This window comes from Zosterops lateralis (assembly GCF_965231275.1).
Source record: "Zosterops lateralis genome assembly, chromosome: 6".
In the NCBI taxonomy this organism is placed as follows: Eukaryota; Metazoa; Chordata; class Aves; order Passeriformes; family Zosteropidae; genus Zosterops; species Zosterops lateralis.
In genome coordinates, this window is record NC_139761.1 from 22511864 (window position 1) to 22529775 (window position 17912).

The window sequence follows — 17912 nt, forward strand, 5'->3', positions numbered from 1 at the left end:
AGCCTGGCATCTTCCGCTGTTTAGAAACTTTCATTTGCCATGATTAAAGGCAGCAGACGCCAGAGTTGACCGTCTGCAGAGGCGCACTGTGCGGCGCGCTCCCTCCCGGCGCGTTCCCTGAGAAACCAGCCCTCAGCACTCCCCTCCACGAATCGCTCAGGAGAACCTCAACTGGTATTCCAGCCGATATTATGTAGACAAACTGACAGAGTTAAGCTATCACGCTTTAGCTCAGCAAGGAAACTCTCTGCATTTATTGCTGGGCAAAACTGAGCAGCCTGAGCTGTAGAGTGGAAACACCAGTACAGGCTGAGGCACAGGGCGATGCAAAGATGAGTGTTTTCCTTTTACACTGACAAGCTAAAGCACTAGTAAAAAAGACTACAAAATACACTCCTCGCTCACAGCTGAAGTGCAGCCTCCTGCAAGTACTCCTGCAAGGCTAAATGTTCTACATATATTACTGCCGCAAATTAACTCAGGGGGAGATGGTGAGGAATCCCAGAACCAAATGAAACCGGTAACAGGAAACATGCGCATCTGCCCGAGTTGGCAATCTAAGACAAAAGCAATTGGCACCTGAAATTCATTGGGCATGGACCCCACTTTGCATCTTGCTGTACAACTCAGCATCACCTGTATGGTATCTTCTGATTTTCAAGCAAAATTCACAGCAACTGCAGTTTGACAGCTGAAGTCAGACACAATGGAAGTCAAAGAGTAAATTTCTGTGCAGCAGCTGCACCTTGCTCCCTGCCACTGGATCTGAAAGCCCGTGCTCTGCCTCCAGCTGGGCACTGCCCACATGCTGACCCATGGACGGCCACACACACCCCCCAGATCACCTGGGCCATGGAGAGACAGGCAGACACCACCTCTCCTTTGCCCCATCATCCAGGTTAATTTTTGCTGCTGCTTCTTCAGTATATGCAGCTGTGCCTCTTTGTCCCTCAGCCTTCTTCACAAGCTCACCTGGCCTGTCTGTAAGGGTCAAGCTTATTATCTACTAGATCATCTCCTTTCTTTCTGCCCAGCCTCTCCTAATGACATCTGCTTAGTGTCCTTTCTCCACACCATCCATAATGTTCCAAGCATATGGGACTTTCAAAGACACAGGAAGAAGCAAATTGTAGTTGTTGATGGCTCATGAGAGGTGCTGTTCACATTTATTTTGTTACCCTTGCCTGTTCCTTGACATGTGGTCTCTTTTTCGCAGGTGGTGGTTTACTTCTCTCTCCTGGAAGTTTGTTTGGACACAAGTGCACGGCTCCAAGCCCACATGAGCACTGCAGCATCACAATGTACAATGTGTGTGAGCAGCCAGGGCAATGCTGTTACCCAGGAAAGGCCAGGCCATGGATCAGCAGTAGGGAGAAGGTGTCTGAGGTACTGAAGCTGGGTTGGTGCACACAAGAAACACCAGCCATGGAGGCCCTGCTCTCAGAGGTGACATGGTGCTCGGCCAGAGCTGCCAGCCCAGGAACAAAGACCTCAGGAATCATCCTTATCTTTAAAACCCTCCCAAAGCTTGTATGGATGGAACAAAACTTGAAACTCTTGGCCATAAAATATGACTTAAATAGGAGGTGTGTAAGTCAGGCAGGTCATTTGTACCCCTTAGTGGCACAACCCCCATTTTCCAACAACTTACTGGGGCCCCTTGGCTGCATGGCCCTATGGGGAATGAATAAAAGACATTAAATCCCACAACCCCAGAAGACAGGGCTAGAAAATCTCTGTCCCAGTGGTAGCAGTGTCCAGTTCCCACTGGACTTCCTGATCCCACGCTGTACCAGGACAGCCCATTTCGCAAGGGCCCAGCCAAGCTGCTGTTCCCAGAAGGCGGCAGAGGGTGAAGAGAGGGCAATTTACTGCCCTGGTTATTGAGTGGTGTGTGAGTCGTTTGTCACACTGAGCCCTGGCACCTTGTTCTACCTGTGTTGTGTGTGTTTTATTGGTGTTGAGCAGAGGGAGGCTGGAGCAGAGGGAAGTCTGGGAGGAAAGGCACTCAAGTGAAAAATGAACCGAGTCAAACAGGATTGAGAGAGAGAGAGAGAGAGAGAGATGCAGGGGAAGGGGGTGAAAGGGGCCAAATTATAAAACACAAGACAAATGTGCCCACTGGCAGCAGGGTTAGGGAGAGAGGGAGAAGGAAGGCATGAGGGGGAGCAGGGGAAGAGAAAGAAAGAGAAAAAAGACACTGCCTTGTGGCCAGCACTGTCCTAGTGGGATCAGGGATGCACATGTAGTCAGAAAAATAATTCTCAGTTTAACAAAGCAAGAAGAGGGGGTGGGAATGGAGGAAAGCTACAGATCCAAACAGAAAGTGCCCCAGGGTGTCCAATCTGCTGGGTTAAAAAAAAAAGCAAAACCCACATTTTGCTTCTTTCCCCTCCTTTCTCCACTGGGGAGCTGGCTCCTTCCCTGTACCCCCAGCCACCACCACCACAAGGAATGGGACCAGGGAAAGAGCAGAAGGTCTGTTTAGAATTTCACATTCCTTCTATTCTGATCCCTCAGTGCCAAACTTTCAAGACAAAAATCATAAAACGAGGTGCTTTGTTGGTGAGGCAGATTCAGAGATCTTCCTGTTAGGAACAAGAAAGGAAAGAGAGAGACAGAGTGAGACAGAGCGATAGCTGGATGGAGGGCTGGCTTTGTGCTTGCAACAAGCCACTAAAGGTGCATTTTTAATTAAATTTATACAAAATGTGTCAGTTTTATCTCTATGTTTCAAACCTGACTCTTTTCTATCAAAGTAAAGTATTGATCTTCACTGCCCCGAAGCTACCTGACTGAATTAAACAGAATAAATAGAAGAAGGACTGAAAGGGCTTAGAAACAACTGCAGAGAGGCGAATGTTTAATGGCTCCACAGTCATTTACTGCAATTAAAAAACAAAACCGTTTAGAGGGGCTGTTAACACCTTGAAGTCTGAAAATCCTCACTTCAAAAAAGCCCCAAAACAGCTTCCAGGCAAAACATTTTAATTGCCATAAATACTTCCAGCCCCAGCCATCACTGGTGCATGTGCATGTTATACTGATAGACAAACAGATCCCTGGGCCCAACAAGACAGAACGTGCTCAGTTGGTGAGATACAGGTATGCTCTATATGGCATAGGGGCCCCTACACCCAAGGAAAGACCTGTATCCAGTATAACACAGAAATATGTCCACTTCATGAAAACAAAAACTCGTTTATCTGACAAGTTAAGGATGGATGTTTTATACCCACACAACTATTCCAGGTACATTTCTGTAATGTGACATTGCCTTTACTGAACAAATATTCTCCAAACTCTATACTCAATTGCATGTCATGCAAGTCATAGGTATCTTACAGGGCTCTCTCTTTCCCCGTTTTATGTCACAAGAAGCTGTGATAGACAGTTCTACAACCAGTTCCACTTGATTAAAAACTATGTTGGGGCTGGGATAGCCTACAGGCCCGGGAACAGGCAGGGCCCTTACTTTTGTTAAAGGCTCTTGACCCTCATGTGATTTAAGAAACTGACCAAACAAAAAAACTCACTACATTTGCTTGGTTAATCTTAAGGCAGTGTGCTACTGTATGGCTTACCAAAGCCTTTCTGAATGGCCTGTGCACCTCTCAGCATGGAGATTTTCCATCCCTAGTTTGTAGTCATCTTCTGCTGAACTCAGCAGAACTCTCTCTGTAGAGAGAGACATTAGCAGGCTGAAGAGCCCTAGTGGCTTTAGACTTCCAGAGTTTGCACTGGAAAATAGTTGGGCTCATTCACAACTCATCCCTTTCCCTGGCTATTTCTGGGATAATATAGCAGCCTCATGGTTGAAAGCAGTTTTTGCAGGACATGATTACAGTTTCCTATCTTAGTGGGCATACTACCAGGTAGGCAGTGTGCTGGTGCTGTTCCTGGGGAAGATATTTTGTACAGAGACTATAAAGATTTTCTTTGTCTTTATGTAAATCTGGAAGGAGATCTATAGCCTGAAAGCAGCTCTTGGCTGAAAATCAAAACAAATATATATCTTGGCCTTGTGCATAATTCCAGTTAGCGAAGTAATGTGACTGTGAAACTGGATGGCTGCTAAGAGGGGCTGGATTTGGTTCCTAGCTGTGTCAGTCTCACTGTGGGACCCTCGGGAACTTGAATTATCAGCCTACAGTTCTGGTCCCTCTGTATGACATGAAGCACATCCAATCCCCTAAGCACAGGAGCACACAGATCTAAGTCTTGGGGACTATGGGTTTGAAAGCCATGGAAGTGACTAAAAGTATCTCTGTGGGGCATAAAGCAATACGGTGGCCAGTACTAGAAAGTCTTTAAAGGAACTAGCTCAGATCCTAAAGAAGAGGACTTGCAGCACTCAGCAGGGTAAATCCAGGCTGTTTCTTGTCCATCTGGGTTAGATTTTCTACCTGGACTAGCTGTGAGTGAGCTCAGGTACAGCGACCATAGCCTGAATTGTTATTGCCCATTTATTTGTGAGGTTGATTCACCAAGCCTATAGCCATCTGCACATACAACCTTGCAGGCCACAAGCTTAGCTCCAATTTGGCTTTGGAACTTCAGGCACTGAGAAGGTTGCTTGACTTGGATCAAATTCTTTGGCAACTTCCCAAGGCATTTTTTCTGGCTTTGTGAACAGTTCTGCTGATCAGGATAATGATCAGAGCAGGACTTCAGCCTATCATATGGACTGTAAGTCCATCTCTTTTGACTGATTCAAAATGTCCCACAACACCAAATACAGTGTCCCTCATCATTTCAGGGCCAGAAACCATCTTGAGAATTTTCCTTACTTGGGTCCAAAAAAGGAATGATTTTTGCTGAAGGAGCAAAGTCAGATAATCAAAGCTGATCAGTTAATAGTATATCAGTTTAGGCAAGTGAACCCTGCATGTTCTCATCTTTCAAACATTTTCTTGAACATTAAGTAATGATGAAGAGATTTTCTGTAAGCAGCAGGACATTTCACATAGAAGCAACAGCATAAACGTCACCATACACAGTTCTTGCCTGTGATTGCTAGAGAATCACATATTTTTAAAGGATCTGTGAAGCCACATACACGGGTTTGTACTGTGGCAGCTCCATCACCAGCATCTGAACTGCAGGTTAGTGTTCATCCCAGGCAGGTGCAATACTCACAAGCAACAGAAGCCAGCATGGCTCTGCTTGACAGGATTTCAAAGCTACACTCTCACTTGAGCATCAGGAAGTTCTGCCCTATACCCTTCCTGGGCCCACAGCCTCTCGGGTGAAACAGCCCTACAAATCTGAGCCAGTTGCCATATTCTGTAGCAGAGGGTACATACGTATTCAGTCAACCTGCAACTTGTGCATCTGAAATGAAGCGTTTGAGAGCCAAAGAATTAGCCTCTTTAGCACTAAGGTTGGATACTCCTGCTGCTTATGGCCAAGCTCCTGCTGCTGCACTTCAGAGCATTTTGCTTTGTTACGGACCCCTGATTAACACTTTCTAAGCATTTCAGCCCACACTCCAGTCACTTTGCAGATTGCAATGAATGCAGATTTCAGTTTATGGGTTCATAAAAGTGTGAATTAGAACAACAATTTTCTCCCAGCCTATTTGCACAGCCCTTCCTTGAGTGACCTGTCCTTACAGACAACACAAATATTTCAGCTCAAGCAAACTGCCCAGCGAGGCATTTTTAAGAGACTAGAATGAGATCAGTGGCCCAGGAAGCCATGCCTGTGGGAGCACAGAGCAGGAGCATCACTGTGAAGACCAGCACTTGCCGCTCCTGGCAGCACTATAAAGCACTGAGGAACAAACTCCCCTAGCCCCTGTAGGAACTGCAGTGATCCCAGCAGCTCTGGCCACTCATACAGGCCACTCACACCAGCTCTGAGCCCAGCATTGCTATTGCCACCCACACTAAACACCAAGAGGTGAACACACCTCCCTTGTTCATGTTCCACTGGTGCAGTGTAGTCACATAGCCACAGAGACCCCAAAATAAGTACCTCACAGTGACCCTGTGCTATGTTTCTTCTCACACCACATGTGCCTCGATCTCTTCCAGCCTCTACCCTGACATCTCATATCTTTGGGCTGTGGAAAACACTGTCACCCAGTAATCTGCCCTTTTTCCTGCTCCCTCTGTATCACTGGTGTGATCAGTCCTATCTCTGCATGGAGGAGGGGCTGGCTCACCAAATTTCTTTAATTAAAAGAAAAAGGATCAGGTTTATTTCAGATAAGCAGGCAGGATTAAAATAGACAGAAAGAATAGACAAGGGGCAGCTGTCAGCACTCCAGCTGATCCAGTGTGATTATTAATAATGATAAGCAGGAGAAGAGGGCTAATAAAAGGATAATGAAGTGGTCCTGAAAGTGACAGGAGATGGAGCCTGATAAGAGGGCCCATGGCGTGGAGCTGTTCTGGCCCCAGTGAGGTCTGTGCAGAGCAGCCTCCTAGGGCAGACACAAGTAACAGGGCACTAGGAGGAAATGTTTCATCTCCCCAGGGATCATGGCAGAGAGATTAGTGGGCTCAGGAACTCTGGACGTCCATGCCACACAGCATTCATGACCAAATCAATCAAGGTCCTTCCTAGGCTGTGACTGTCAGGAGTGCAAGTCATCCCTCTGGATAAAGCATGGCTCTGAGAGGACTGGTCTCACTAGGACAGCCAGTTGTGGATCTCCTGTGTTGCTTTGCCTTGGCCCTCACTCAGCACAGCACTATCTCTGCACAGCCCAGGACTGGGGCGCCACATTTCAAAAGGGAGCACAAGTGGAGAAGCTGCAAGGAACAGTTGCTGGGAGAGCACAGAAGCAGCATTGGGGCATCTCTGCCCTGCCTGGGGATTACCCACCACTCCAGTTTCTCCTGGCTCTGTCAGCTCTCCAGGCCATGAAAGTGTCCCATGTCTCAGGCAGTTGTCCAAAAAGGTGGAATGATGTGGCTGCAGAAAGAGCAGCCTGGAGGACTGGCTCTGGGTGTCCTTTCCTGAGGGAAAGGTCACGGGCAGATCACAAAGTACAAGCAACGATTACCACAGCACTCTGTACTAGTGGTCTGGGTCAGTCAAGGGGAAATAAGGTGTGAAAAGTTATTTCCCAGAAGCCATTAAACAGAGAATGAAATCCCATCTAACACCAAATATGTCTGTCCTCAGAGAGAGGAGAGGATCAAATCATCTGTAAATATATGGTGGGAAAGAAGGAAGAGGAAAACTGAGGACTCAGAACCTCAAAGCAAGACAGGACAAGTCAGATGGCTGGAGAAGGGAGGTCTTGGTTAGGGAATGCTGTGGGAGGAATTTTGGCTGTTTGGGACAAACTGGATTAGCTTTCATTAAACGAGTCTCTTGTATATCCAAACATCCCCTTCTCCCTCCTCAAGCCTAGAGCACCTCTCCTCGTTCAGAGGCAGAAATACCGTGGGGCCTAGGCTGTGACAGCCCACAGGGCAGCTGGCAGGGTTGTTCCACTGGAGCAGTCACGCCCAGGCACAGGCAGCAGCACTGCACAAGGCCCCAGAGAGGAGCTGGGAATACAGGCTCTGGCTGGCACTGCCTGGCACTCGGCTCCCGCCACTCTGGGTCACCGCGGCAGATGCTGGGAGCATATGCCATGAATTAATTCCACTTTCCCTGAGATGCTTTGGAGAGAGGAACAGCAGTGCCTTTCCAACTTATTAACATAGGCGCTCCCTCCCACTTCCACTTGCTTTATCACACTCAATAAAACAGCCAGCCAGAGTTCCTCTAAGAGGTTCCTTAATGGAAAGTTGCTGGGTCTGGCTTTTTTTCAGCTTTTATTTCCTCCATTTTTTCCAGTGTTTCCTAGGCTATCTCAACCCCAATATTCCCTTATCACTGACAAACTGCACTCTAGTAAGGCATTTCCACCAAGAATGCCTACAAATATGCATTACTACAAGCAAAACCAGAGATTTCTAAAACTGATAGGACCTAGATTTAATTTTTCCTTTATGCACTTCTTTTACTTTATCTGTGATGAGGCTCACCATTGGCACAGTATTGCTCTATTGAGCTCTAAGTCTGCCAGAAGCTATCTGCAGGTAGACATTTACACCCATCCAGAGTCCCAGCTTGTCCCTGGGGAGACACCTCATGCCAGCTCACTGAGTTAAACATGCCATTTGCACACACATTCTTACAGGTTTGCAGCTCTGCCTCAACAATGTAAGTATAGAGCAGAACAAAGACCAAGCAAGACTTCCCTAAATTGAATTGCTGATGAAAAACATTTGCCAGATATATGAAAGCTATGTTTGAATTGGGAACTTGAGATTCCTTATTTATATTTTCCTGATTCTGCCAAAGATTCATTGTGTGGCCCTAAGCACACCACTGTACCTTGCATTACCCCTCTGCAATACAGGGTCTGTGGAGACCAGCAAGAGAATACTGCTGTATGCCTTGGCCAGGCACAGCCCAGAGGGCTGATCTGAGTTCCTAGGAACTGGGGACAGTTTTGAAAACTGCTCCCTCTTCTTATCTCACCTGAAGCTCAAACAGAGCAACTGCTTTGCAGTCTACAAGAAAAAGTTACACCTGCCATTTCCTCTCCTGCATTCTCTTTCTGCAGGACTTGTCAGAAATGTGGGTTCCTGAGGCAGCTTTGTCACAGCCAATACACACTGGCGCATCACTGGTGCGGGAGCCCTTTTATTAGAGGGTGAAGATAAGCTGAGGCACAGACTTCTAGTTAAACACAGCATAAAAAGGGTCCTGGTTTATTCCTCTTTACAGCTTAGTCATCCTGGCTCCAGCTATTTGCTGACTCTGGCTGCAGCAAGCTCCAACTGGAGGTTTCCCTTGCAGCTTCTGACTGCTGGTTATTTCCTGCTAAACTATGACTGTATATATGAGTTTGCAGACTCTGAATGCAGGCTTTTACCCAACTAGACTATGACTACAGGTTCCAACAACAGGCTCTAACTGCAGACCCAGACTGACCTTGCATCCGTGATTCTCTCTCCCCAGGATCCTGCTTCATGATTCTCTCCTTCATGCTCCTCAAGGTTCCTCCTCCATGATGATCCTCCCCTTACCAGCTAACTCCCTCTTTTATCTCACTCATTGGATATAGCTGTTACTCATCAAGGGTGAGATCACCTGTATTCCCTTCCCCTACACAGCATCACAAGTCTGGGCCTGTGAAAGAGCAGCTCATGGTTCCTCTTTAGTAAGGACAGTAACATGAGTGTGACAGCACCAGGACTTGAGAAAGAGAAGCAACAGGCCTTATTCATCTTTCCAACACAGCAACCAAAACACAACTGTGGAAGGAAGGTGGGTGGGAACAGCTTACTGGAGAAGGGCCAGGAGCCTGGCACCCACCTCCCCTCCTCCAGCTGTGCAAGGAATTGAAGAGACATGGAAACAAGTCTCAGTCTATTAAGTTTATTGAAGGAAATTAAAGAGACAACTTGATCCCAGTGCACATAAATACTGAAGCAAGGAGAAAATACCTGACAGCATGGCTGTGGGAAGGTGAAAGCAAGCAGGCTCAAGAAACAAAAGAGGAAACTCGGAAACTGAGTCTAGAAATAAAGCAGATTTTAAACCATAAGGGCAATCATCTATTAATAAGTAACCACGAAAGAGTTTCAAATATATTGTCTGCCTTTCTAAAAGACAAACAAAGCTCAGCTCTATCTCACTGGACTGTAACATGGCCTATATTATAACAGATCAGACTAAATGATCAAAGATACCTCTTCCTGCCATAAAATAGATGAGGCTGGCATTTTTTTCAAGCCCTTCTCTCCAGCTCTGTTCAGGTGTTTGCTGGGTTACCACTGTCCCAGACTGGGCACAGGGCTGGCCCACACACACCTGCTTCTTACTCCAGAGTATCCCTGCCCAGGGTCCCCAGCTGAGGCAGTAGCCAAAAGCACCCAGTTTTTTCCCTCTCAAACTAGCTTGTTGTCTGATTTACTAACCTATTTTAGTTTACTGAATTTCATTTTTTTCCTGGGATGTACAAAGCATTCTAAATTCTCTTTGGCCAGGAATTCCAAGTGTCACAGAAAAGTAGATGGATGCTAGCTCAGCTGGGAAGTTTCTGCTTCTACCAAAACAGGTTTCTTTGCCCAGAGAAAGATTTCTGGATCATATTCCATACAATGGCCTCCCAAGCTTATGCCTCACTTAGTTTTCTACTTATAGGAGAGATGTCTTAGTCCTAAAAAACTTAGTGTTTCCTTAAGACAGATAAGTCTCCCATTATTTTTGTGGCCACAGACTGGAGCCCAACTCCTTCTTTTTTGTTGGTAAAGTTGTTTGGCATGTCAGCTCACACCTGAAATTCGCCAGAGTACTGAATTCACAGAGAGCTATTTGACCTGTCCTGCTGTCACAAAAGTGGGGATGCAGTGCCCTGTTAGACAAACCAAACAAGCAAAGAAAAGCAGCACAGTAAGTTTCCTCCCAGTACTTGCACTCTCCAGAAATATACAGCAAGGTTCTCCAACAGGGCAAGGCTTTGAAGGACACTGGTTTAGAAGTAATGTTACTGTTTCCCTCAAATAATGACCACGGTTCTACAGGGACAAGGTATTAACAGCTAAATGAGTTTTCTTTAGATGACAATAAGAGTGAGTTACTTGGTTCCTAGGAGACACCCACCAGGGAGTTACCTTGTTTGGGAGCATCAGGCTCCATTCTTTCACCCACATGGAATAAACATTTTCCTTGCAAAGCACCTATGCCTGAAGCGATCTCCATTCAGGCTGTGGTTTTGGGTGATTGCAAAAGCTAAGTGAGGTTAGGCCTGGTCAGAATTTAGCTTGGAAACCTTAAGGTATAAAGAGGGGCTGTAAGAAATGGCAGTTTAATAGGTGATGCTGCTTCCTGAGTCAATACAGAAGTAATGTTCCAAGAGAGAGGTTAAACTAACAAGGAAAGGCTGGAGGCTGCTGGATGAAATGTAAATCAGATATCCTAACAACTTGAGGTGTCTGTTGTGAGGAAGATGGTTACCTGGATGTCATATGAAAACAAGTCATATAGTCTAAGCTTCTTTGATAGCCATCAGTGCAAACCACACTCCATTGTACGATGGTCCACTCCAGAGAGGCTGCATTTCCATAGAGAAAAGACTGACCATTGCAGTTATCTTTAGAGGTGCTATTGAGGTGGAATGACTCTTTATAAGTAAATATTTTATTGTGTTTAGAATTCTTAATTTATTTTGAGAACAAAAGTTCTTATTAAAAAATAACCAAAACTTCTCCCAAGACAATTTTTCTATGAAGCAAGGTCCTATTTATTTTCATGTCTGAAATAAATTCTCAAATACAAACAAGTGAATAGAAAATTTAAATGCTCAACTATTTACAGAAGATGGACATATGAGACATCTGGTGTCAGAGCTCTATGGGAGACTGAGGTGGTCCTCTCTCTCCAGCTGTCCCAGGTCCCACTCAGTCACTAGTTCTGATGACACTTCTGTGAAGAGATGGTCCCAATCCCAGCTGACATCATCCTACCAAGAGGAAAAAAGACAAACATGCTGAAATGTTACTGGTGTCACCCAAAGTTCTCTAAACAATGCCAGAACAGGAATGAGAGAAACCAAAAGACAACTGCCCTGACCAGGGAGCTCTCAGATTCAGTTGGCTAGAGCAAGAATACTAGAGAGAAAGAAATGTGAATATCTGCTACAATTTTAAAATATGGACAAAATCATTGATGTTCTAAAATTCTAGACAGGACATATTTGTTGATTCTTGTTAATATTAGATACACCCAGGCAGGGCGTAGAAAGGAGCCCTTCCACTCTTCTGTGCTTCTGCTGAAGCATGTGCCGTTCAAAGCTGCAGAAATCCTTTGTTGCCAGTCCTGAACTCCTGCCCACTCAGTTGTATTGAGGTTGTTCTGTCTGCTTTAAAAACCCCATGCCCAAACTCAAAATGTCTTTTTCCCTCTGTACTTTTCTGTAGAACCACCTGTAGTTCATGGTGGCTACCAAAGAACAAAGCACTGTTTCTGCAGGGATCTCTGACAGTACTAGGCCTTTCACATTTTCCTGAACAGCTCCTTCATACTGAAGGGGGCCAATCATAGTGATGCCATAAACTCACACCAAGAAAGCACTATCTATCTTAAAAATCACCAGCTGGGGAAATCAAACCTCCAACAGCTTGGACAAGCTCTTCTTCTCATCTCTTCTTCACTCCACTGACAAGGCTTCCTTACCTAGTACAGTACTCTGAGACACACAAGAAGCTTTTACCTTGTTTTCACAAAACAAAGACTTACCTCTCGTAGTTCATGCTCTGGAGCCAAAACTTTGGTGAGGAGCTTCAGGTCTACCTCCCCATCCTATGAACACACAGAGTCACAGTCTTACAGACACAGAGAAGATTAACACCATCATTTCACTAGATACATTTGTTAGACATCACCACATTTGCCTCATAAGGGTCACTTTGTCCAGGACAACAGCAAGAACCTCATCTGAGCAACAGATACCATGTTCACATTATTTACAGACACAAACAAGTACAAAAGCCATGCTGCAGAGAGGAACAGACTCTGAGGGAGACTGCAAGTTCTTTGGATGATAAGGCTGTGTATTTTGTGCACCTGAGTATCACCATGGAGGATGTCATGAGCCTAGAAGGAGAGGGATTCACACTGGCCAGCCTACAGCAACATCCACTTACCAGAGTCTGGAAGGCAGCGTATTTCATTAGATCTTTGTCCAGGTCATGGTAGGTCAGCACTCGGTTCACTTGCACACTGCAGCCAGAAAGGGTCAGAGAACAAGCCTGTGTCAGTGTGGAAGCACATGTGAGGAGAAGACTGGCATAAACAGCAGTCTGGTGACTTCTTGAGTGTCCACATCCCCCATACAGACTCTTGGGATGGATGTACCCAGACAGAAGCACAGCTCAGTCAACAAATGAACGGTCAATGACAAATCTAGGTACCAGGTTGTGCACATGCATAAAAATAGGATGTGGAACAACCATAGACTCTCTCAGAGAAACCAGCATGCCAAAAGAAGATCCACAGACTAGTTGGCAGACAAGGGCTAGAAGGAAAAGATCATACTGAGCATTCAAACAGCCCCAGTGCCTTAGCAAAGGAGCCTCTGAGAGCAGCACCATACAAGCTACACAATAGTAGGGATTTTTGGCTTTTCATGTCTGAGCTGCATCAGAGCTACAAAATATGACTTCCTAAAATGTAGCCTTCCAAGAAAAATATGGTGTAGGGAGGTGATAGACTGTTGTACCACACCTGCCTTCACAGGTGATCCAACACTATAGAAAAGACCTCTAATAATGGAATTTGCTTGTGTTTGTCCACGAAAATCACTTGCCTTTTCTACTACAAGAAAACTATAAACACAGGAGGATCAGATTGCTTTATTAAAAAAAGAAAGAGAGAGAAAAAGAAATTAATTCCAGTGAGAGACACAGTAATTTTAAATTTACTACTATAAACTGTCAATTGTTTTTGTTAACAGCTATATAATTACAATAACTCCTCCACACTTATGAGAGAGGCATCTGGGCCAGGAGTAAGATATCCCACCCCTCCAAATAAGGATCAACAGAAATCACAGTCTGTGACCTTGGCAATAAGCCCAATAGAGGAAAGAAGACTTTCCTGGTATGTTTAAGACAAAACTCAAAAAACTTTCGTTTTTTAAAACTTTCTAGTCTCCCTTGACCTAACTCCAAGGCTACTGTGACACCACCTTCAAACAACAGGATTGTACTTTGCAAATTAACTACACACTTGAGTAAAAAGGATCTCCTGTGAAGGACAAAGCAGTCTACAGTGTGTGTGATAATGCATGTGTATTGGAGACATTTGGGGTTATGCAGGCAATCTTAAATCAAGAAATTTCCTACTTTTGAGAGTTTGATTTTGCAACACCAAATACGCTATTCTAATGTAGGGGGTTTTTATATAGAGAGAGAATATGCAGTAATTGCTTTTTCTGTGTAACAGAAAACAAGAATTTTGCACTGTTCAGCTTGGAGCACTACTGTCACAAAACACCACACCAAATCCTGCAGAACAGCACTGCTGCTGACATCCAAAGAGCGTAAGATGGGTTTAATTTCACTAGCCAGTTTGCACTGCTGATGAGAACCTCAAGAGCACCTGGCAGTGCTCTTACCTGGGGGGAGCTGCCACTTGCATGGCCAGATCTTCCTCCTGGACATCCTCCAAGTCAGGGATCACAGGAATGTCTGCAACAAGAGAAAGAAGCAGCAGTAAGTGGGGAGCGTTGTGCAGTCCTCTCACTGAAGACAAAGGTTCCCTTGCTTCACAGCTATGAAGCACTCTGTTTCTTACTAGAGGAAAACAGTGAAGGGTTATTTAGCAATAATTAAAAATAAATGGTTTAATACTAAAACAAGGCATTAAAACTTTGAAGTCTGAGGTCACAAGAAATCTTGCAAGAGGAAGAGATTAATCCAGGTAGGGCTCTATAGGCCATGGACTATGCATCTATAAACACAACCCTGAAGCTGAAAAAAGTTAGTGCAAAAAAAGGAGAAAGAGAAGGTAAAGTAACTGGAGGCAGAAAGCAAGAACAGAGTATACCAATAGAGAGCTTCTTTAAAGACTCAAGACCACAAAGGCTCTCCAGGGGATCCCAAGCCCTCAAACCATGAAGAAGCTGGTTTGGCTCAGGGAAAAGGATTCACTTGCGCAGTGTGCAGGCAGAGCTGGTCCCTTCAGCCCTGGAATGAGCAGCCTGCTCCCAGCTCTGCCGGCAGCGCGACAACGCTACTGCTGGATGGCAGCAGGCAGCTGAGCCTGGCTCTGCCCCGTTTTGCAGCCCAGGCTGAGATGAATATTCAGGAGCTGGAGAGACATTCCCACCTATGGTGCCGAGGGCTCTGGGCAGGGTCTTCCCGAGAAGCCCCTAGTCCGGCCGCCTGTCAGAGCTGCGCGGGTCCTCAGCTGCCCTCCCCCGCTGCAGGTCCGCCGTGTTCCCCCGCCGGCCAGCCAGGAGGCAGCCCCGGCCCAGCTGCAGCGGGGCACGGGTCAGGCGGGCCCTGGCGCGGGGGCCGTCCGGAGCTGGCCACACAGTGGGATTTCTCGCTAATTGCCTGCCTGGCGGAAGGCTGAGCGGGACAGGGGCTGTCATGAACGCGACCACGGCAAGAGGAGTGACAGCTTGGCCGGCCTCAGCAGAGCTGTGCCTTCCAGCTCCCCAGCCGCCCAAGGAGCAGGTGCCTGCGAAGAGGTTCTCCAACCGCAGCAAACTTCCCAAAGACATTTAAAGGGAAACTGCTGCAACAGCCCCTACGCTGTCCCTTAGACAGAGGAGGCAAATGCAAGGAGTGTCTCACTTGTGCATCACTGGGCATTTGGGGCAGATCTCCACACCTCAGCTTGTGAGGACAGTACCTGGTAGAAGCTGCTATCCCACTGGCTCTTCCCTGCAGAGGCTCCCAGGTCTTGGTAAAACTTGTAGCAGAATGCACTTATGGGACAAAAGCATCTCCAGGGACAGACAGACTGATGTGTGGAGGCAGCTGGTAAACTCTGCTCAGGGATAATGTGGGAGAAAGTCCCTGTATATAAGCAGCAAGGATCAAGGAGGGAACAGACTGGTGAGACTGGTCCAAGGCGGGAAATGAAGCTCTGTGCAGAGGTGCCCTGTTAAGTCCAGGAAAATGAGCATGGGAATGAGAAACCATTTAACCTTTCCTGAACTAATTTATCCTTTCATGACAAGACTATGAACATTTCTCAACAAACAAAAGTAAATTAAAAACTACCTGGGAACAGAGCTGTCTTCACCCACAGAGCAGGAGAAGGTCAGATCCTTATCCACTTTTGACAGCAGAAGTGTAAAAGGTGTGTGCACCTTTTTCTTCACTCAGTGCTCATTTTGGCAGCTACTTCAGGAGTCTATTTTCCCCAGTTCTCTTTTGTTTTTGTTGATCTCTTTTTACACTAGAAAAAGTTGTAAACTTAGGGCCCTGATCAGTGATGCCTCTTCCATTTTGCGGGTTCACAAAGACTTCTGGGTTCTCTAGTGCTGATTTTATCTCATTGCCATTGAATACCATAGAGAGATTTCTAAACCCCTTGCAGAGCACGACCTGCACTCTGTATTAGCAAAATTCAGGCGACCACTTAGAAATTTTTTCCAAAAGAAATTCAAGGCTCCAATATTTTATAGACACTTTGAAAATATTTCAGACGGAGGAGCTGCAAAAGCTCTGGAGGCCCCTGCCAGCCCCTCCAACAAAGGCCAGTGCACGCTTGTTCTTACTGCAAAGTGCAGATGCCTTGCCCATTTCTAGGCAGAAGCAATGCCCTTTAGGACTGTGAGACTGACAGGAAATAGTACAGAAATGTCTCAAATTTTAAGAAAATATCAGGTCCCTGGGCTAGATGCTATCAGGGGCAAATAATTCCTGAAATATTTGTGTCTTTATTTCACTTGTTACTCATAATTACCTATTTCCTCTGTCAATTCCCAATGTGCCACTTCTGCACAATCCCTCTCCCTTCTCTCAGCACAATTTGCAAAGTGTCTCAGTTCTGTCTTATCACCAAGGACCCAGCCTTACCCCCACTCATTCTCCAGTCATTTAATTGTTTTTGTTGCTCTTCTTGAGACTCACATCTTTTTTCCCTATAAGCTCTGGTAACACAGCTAAGTTGTAGCACAGGGTCAGCTGCAGGGGAAATAGCACAGCACGGGCTATTGTGCTGCAGGAGAGTAGGCATATGCTCTACTATTAATATTCCCACTAGCTGAAGGGAGGCTTTACATATAACATTAGTACATGTAGAAATGTTCACAGGACCATGTCCTCCCAATCTCACACTGCATTTTTTTCCAACAATAAAGTTGCATGACAACCCCTCACTCTGTGTGCTTTGCTCTGTGACCCACATTTTTCCTCTCCTCTTCAGTGTGGGGGTTTCAGATCATTTTCCATAAACCTGTGTTTCTGGTGCAGAACCTTGACACATACTTTACTGGCCTGGCTCTCATGCCCATGTAGACAAACCTCAGAAATGACTGCAGAAAAGGACACACCTTCACAGATACCAGTTCACTGCAATGTCATGAACAATGAAGTGAACAAATGGCCTGTGCAAAGATGAGTGACCCTCAAACACTAGATGACAAATGCAAACTCCCCTCCACCTCCCAGATGGTTATGAACAAGTGAACAAAGAATGAAATCAAAATGAGCATATTCATATGGAAGTTATGGTGGGGCAGGAGATACCGGTATCAGATGTTCGCTAATTGGGGAGTTAAGTCACTGCACAAAACTGATTGTCCCAGAACATGTAAGTCCCAGCATATAATTAAGAATAATACTTTATTTCAACAGCTGTACTTAGCTAGGTCTTATATAAAAAGAGCTTCATGACTAAGTTATGGCATGGCACCGATGACATAAGACAGAAATATGTGAATGGGAGGAGAAGATGGAGGGGAAAGAGTGAAGGTAACCCATGCTACATGCAGACAGTCAAACAATAAGCAGAGAACAGCAGCTTTTCAAGTCATACAGAAGGATGGCTTTATGTGTTCATTTTAAAGTACATGTATTAACCATCACCTTTTTTACCTCTTAGCAAATAACTTACTTATAGGCAAAGAAGACAACAACAAAAGCAAGGAGCAGGAGACGGGAGAACCTGTACCAATCTAATACCCAGCTGCTCCTGCAAGTTGGTAAATTGCACCTCCCCTCCCAAGCACAGCTTATTTTTGGTTTAGTAGCAACACCTGCAGCCTGGGTGTCTTAAAATCTAGCAAATTCCCAGTAAGATCTGGTCCCTGCCCAAAAGTACTAAGCTGTCTGCTAGATACAAGATGGCGCATAAATAGGGACAAACAGAATCTCTTCCAGGGACAGACAGAACCTCTTCCAGGTCAGGCAATAAATCACTAGCAAAGCTACATT

The 17912-nt window shown here is 45.6% G+C and overlaps 1 protein-coding gene across 3 annotated transcripts in view; it reads right to left on the reverse strand.

Moving 5' to 3' along the window:
- Positions 1-10311: 10311 nt before the first annotated feature.
- The window catches only part of IFT43 (intraflagellar transport 43), a 43569-nt gene continuing 35968 nt past the window's right edge, over positions 10312-17912 (reverse strand). For 2 of the 3 annotated variants that reach the window (XM_083864183.1, XM_083864181.1), the window contains 4 exons: positions 14135-14207; positions 12663-12738; positions 12256-12318; positions 10312-11479 (listed from right to left, as the gene is read on the reverse strand). In XM_083864183.1, the coding sequence (XP_083720309.1) occupies positions 11369-11479; positions 12256-12318; positions 12663-12738; positions 14135-14207 (323 nt within the window). In that variant the 3' untranslated portion in view covers positions 10312-11368. The remainder of the gene's footprint in view (positions 11480-12255; positions 12319-12662; positions 12739-14134; positions 14208-17912) is intronic. The other variant, XM_083864182.1, reaches the window with a different exon arrangement.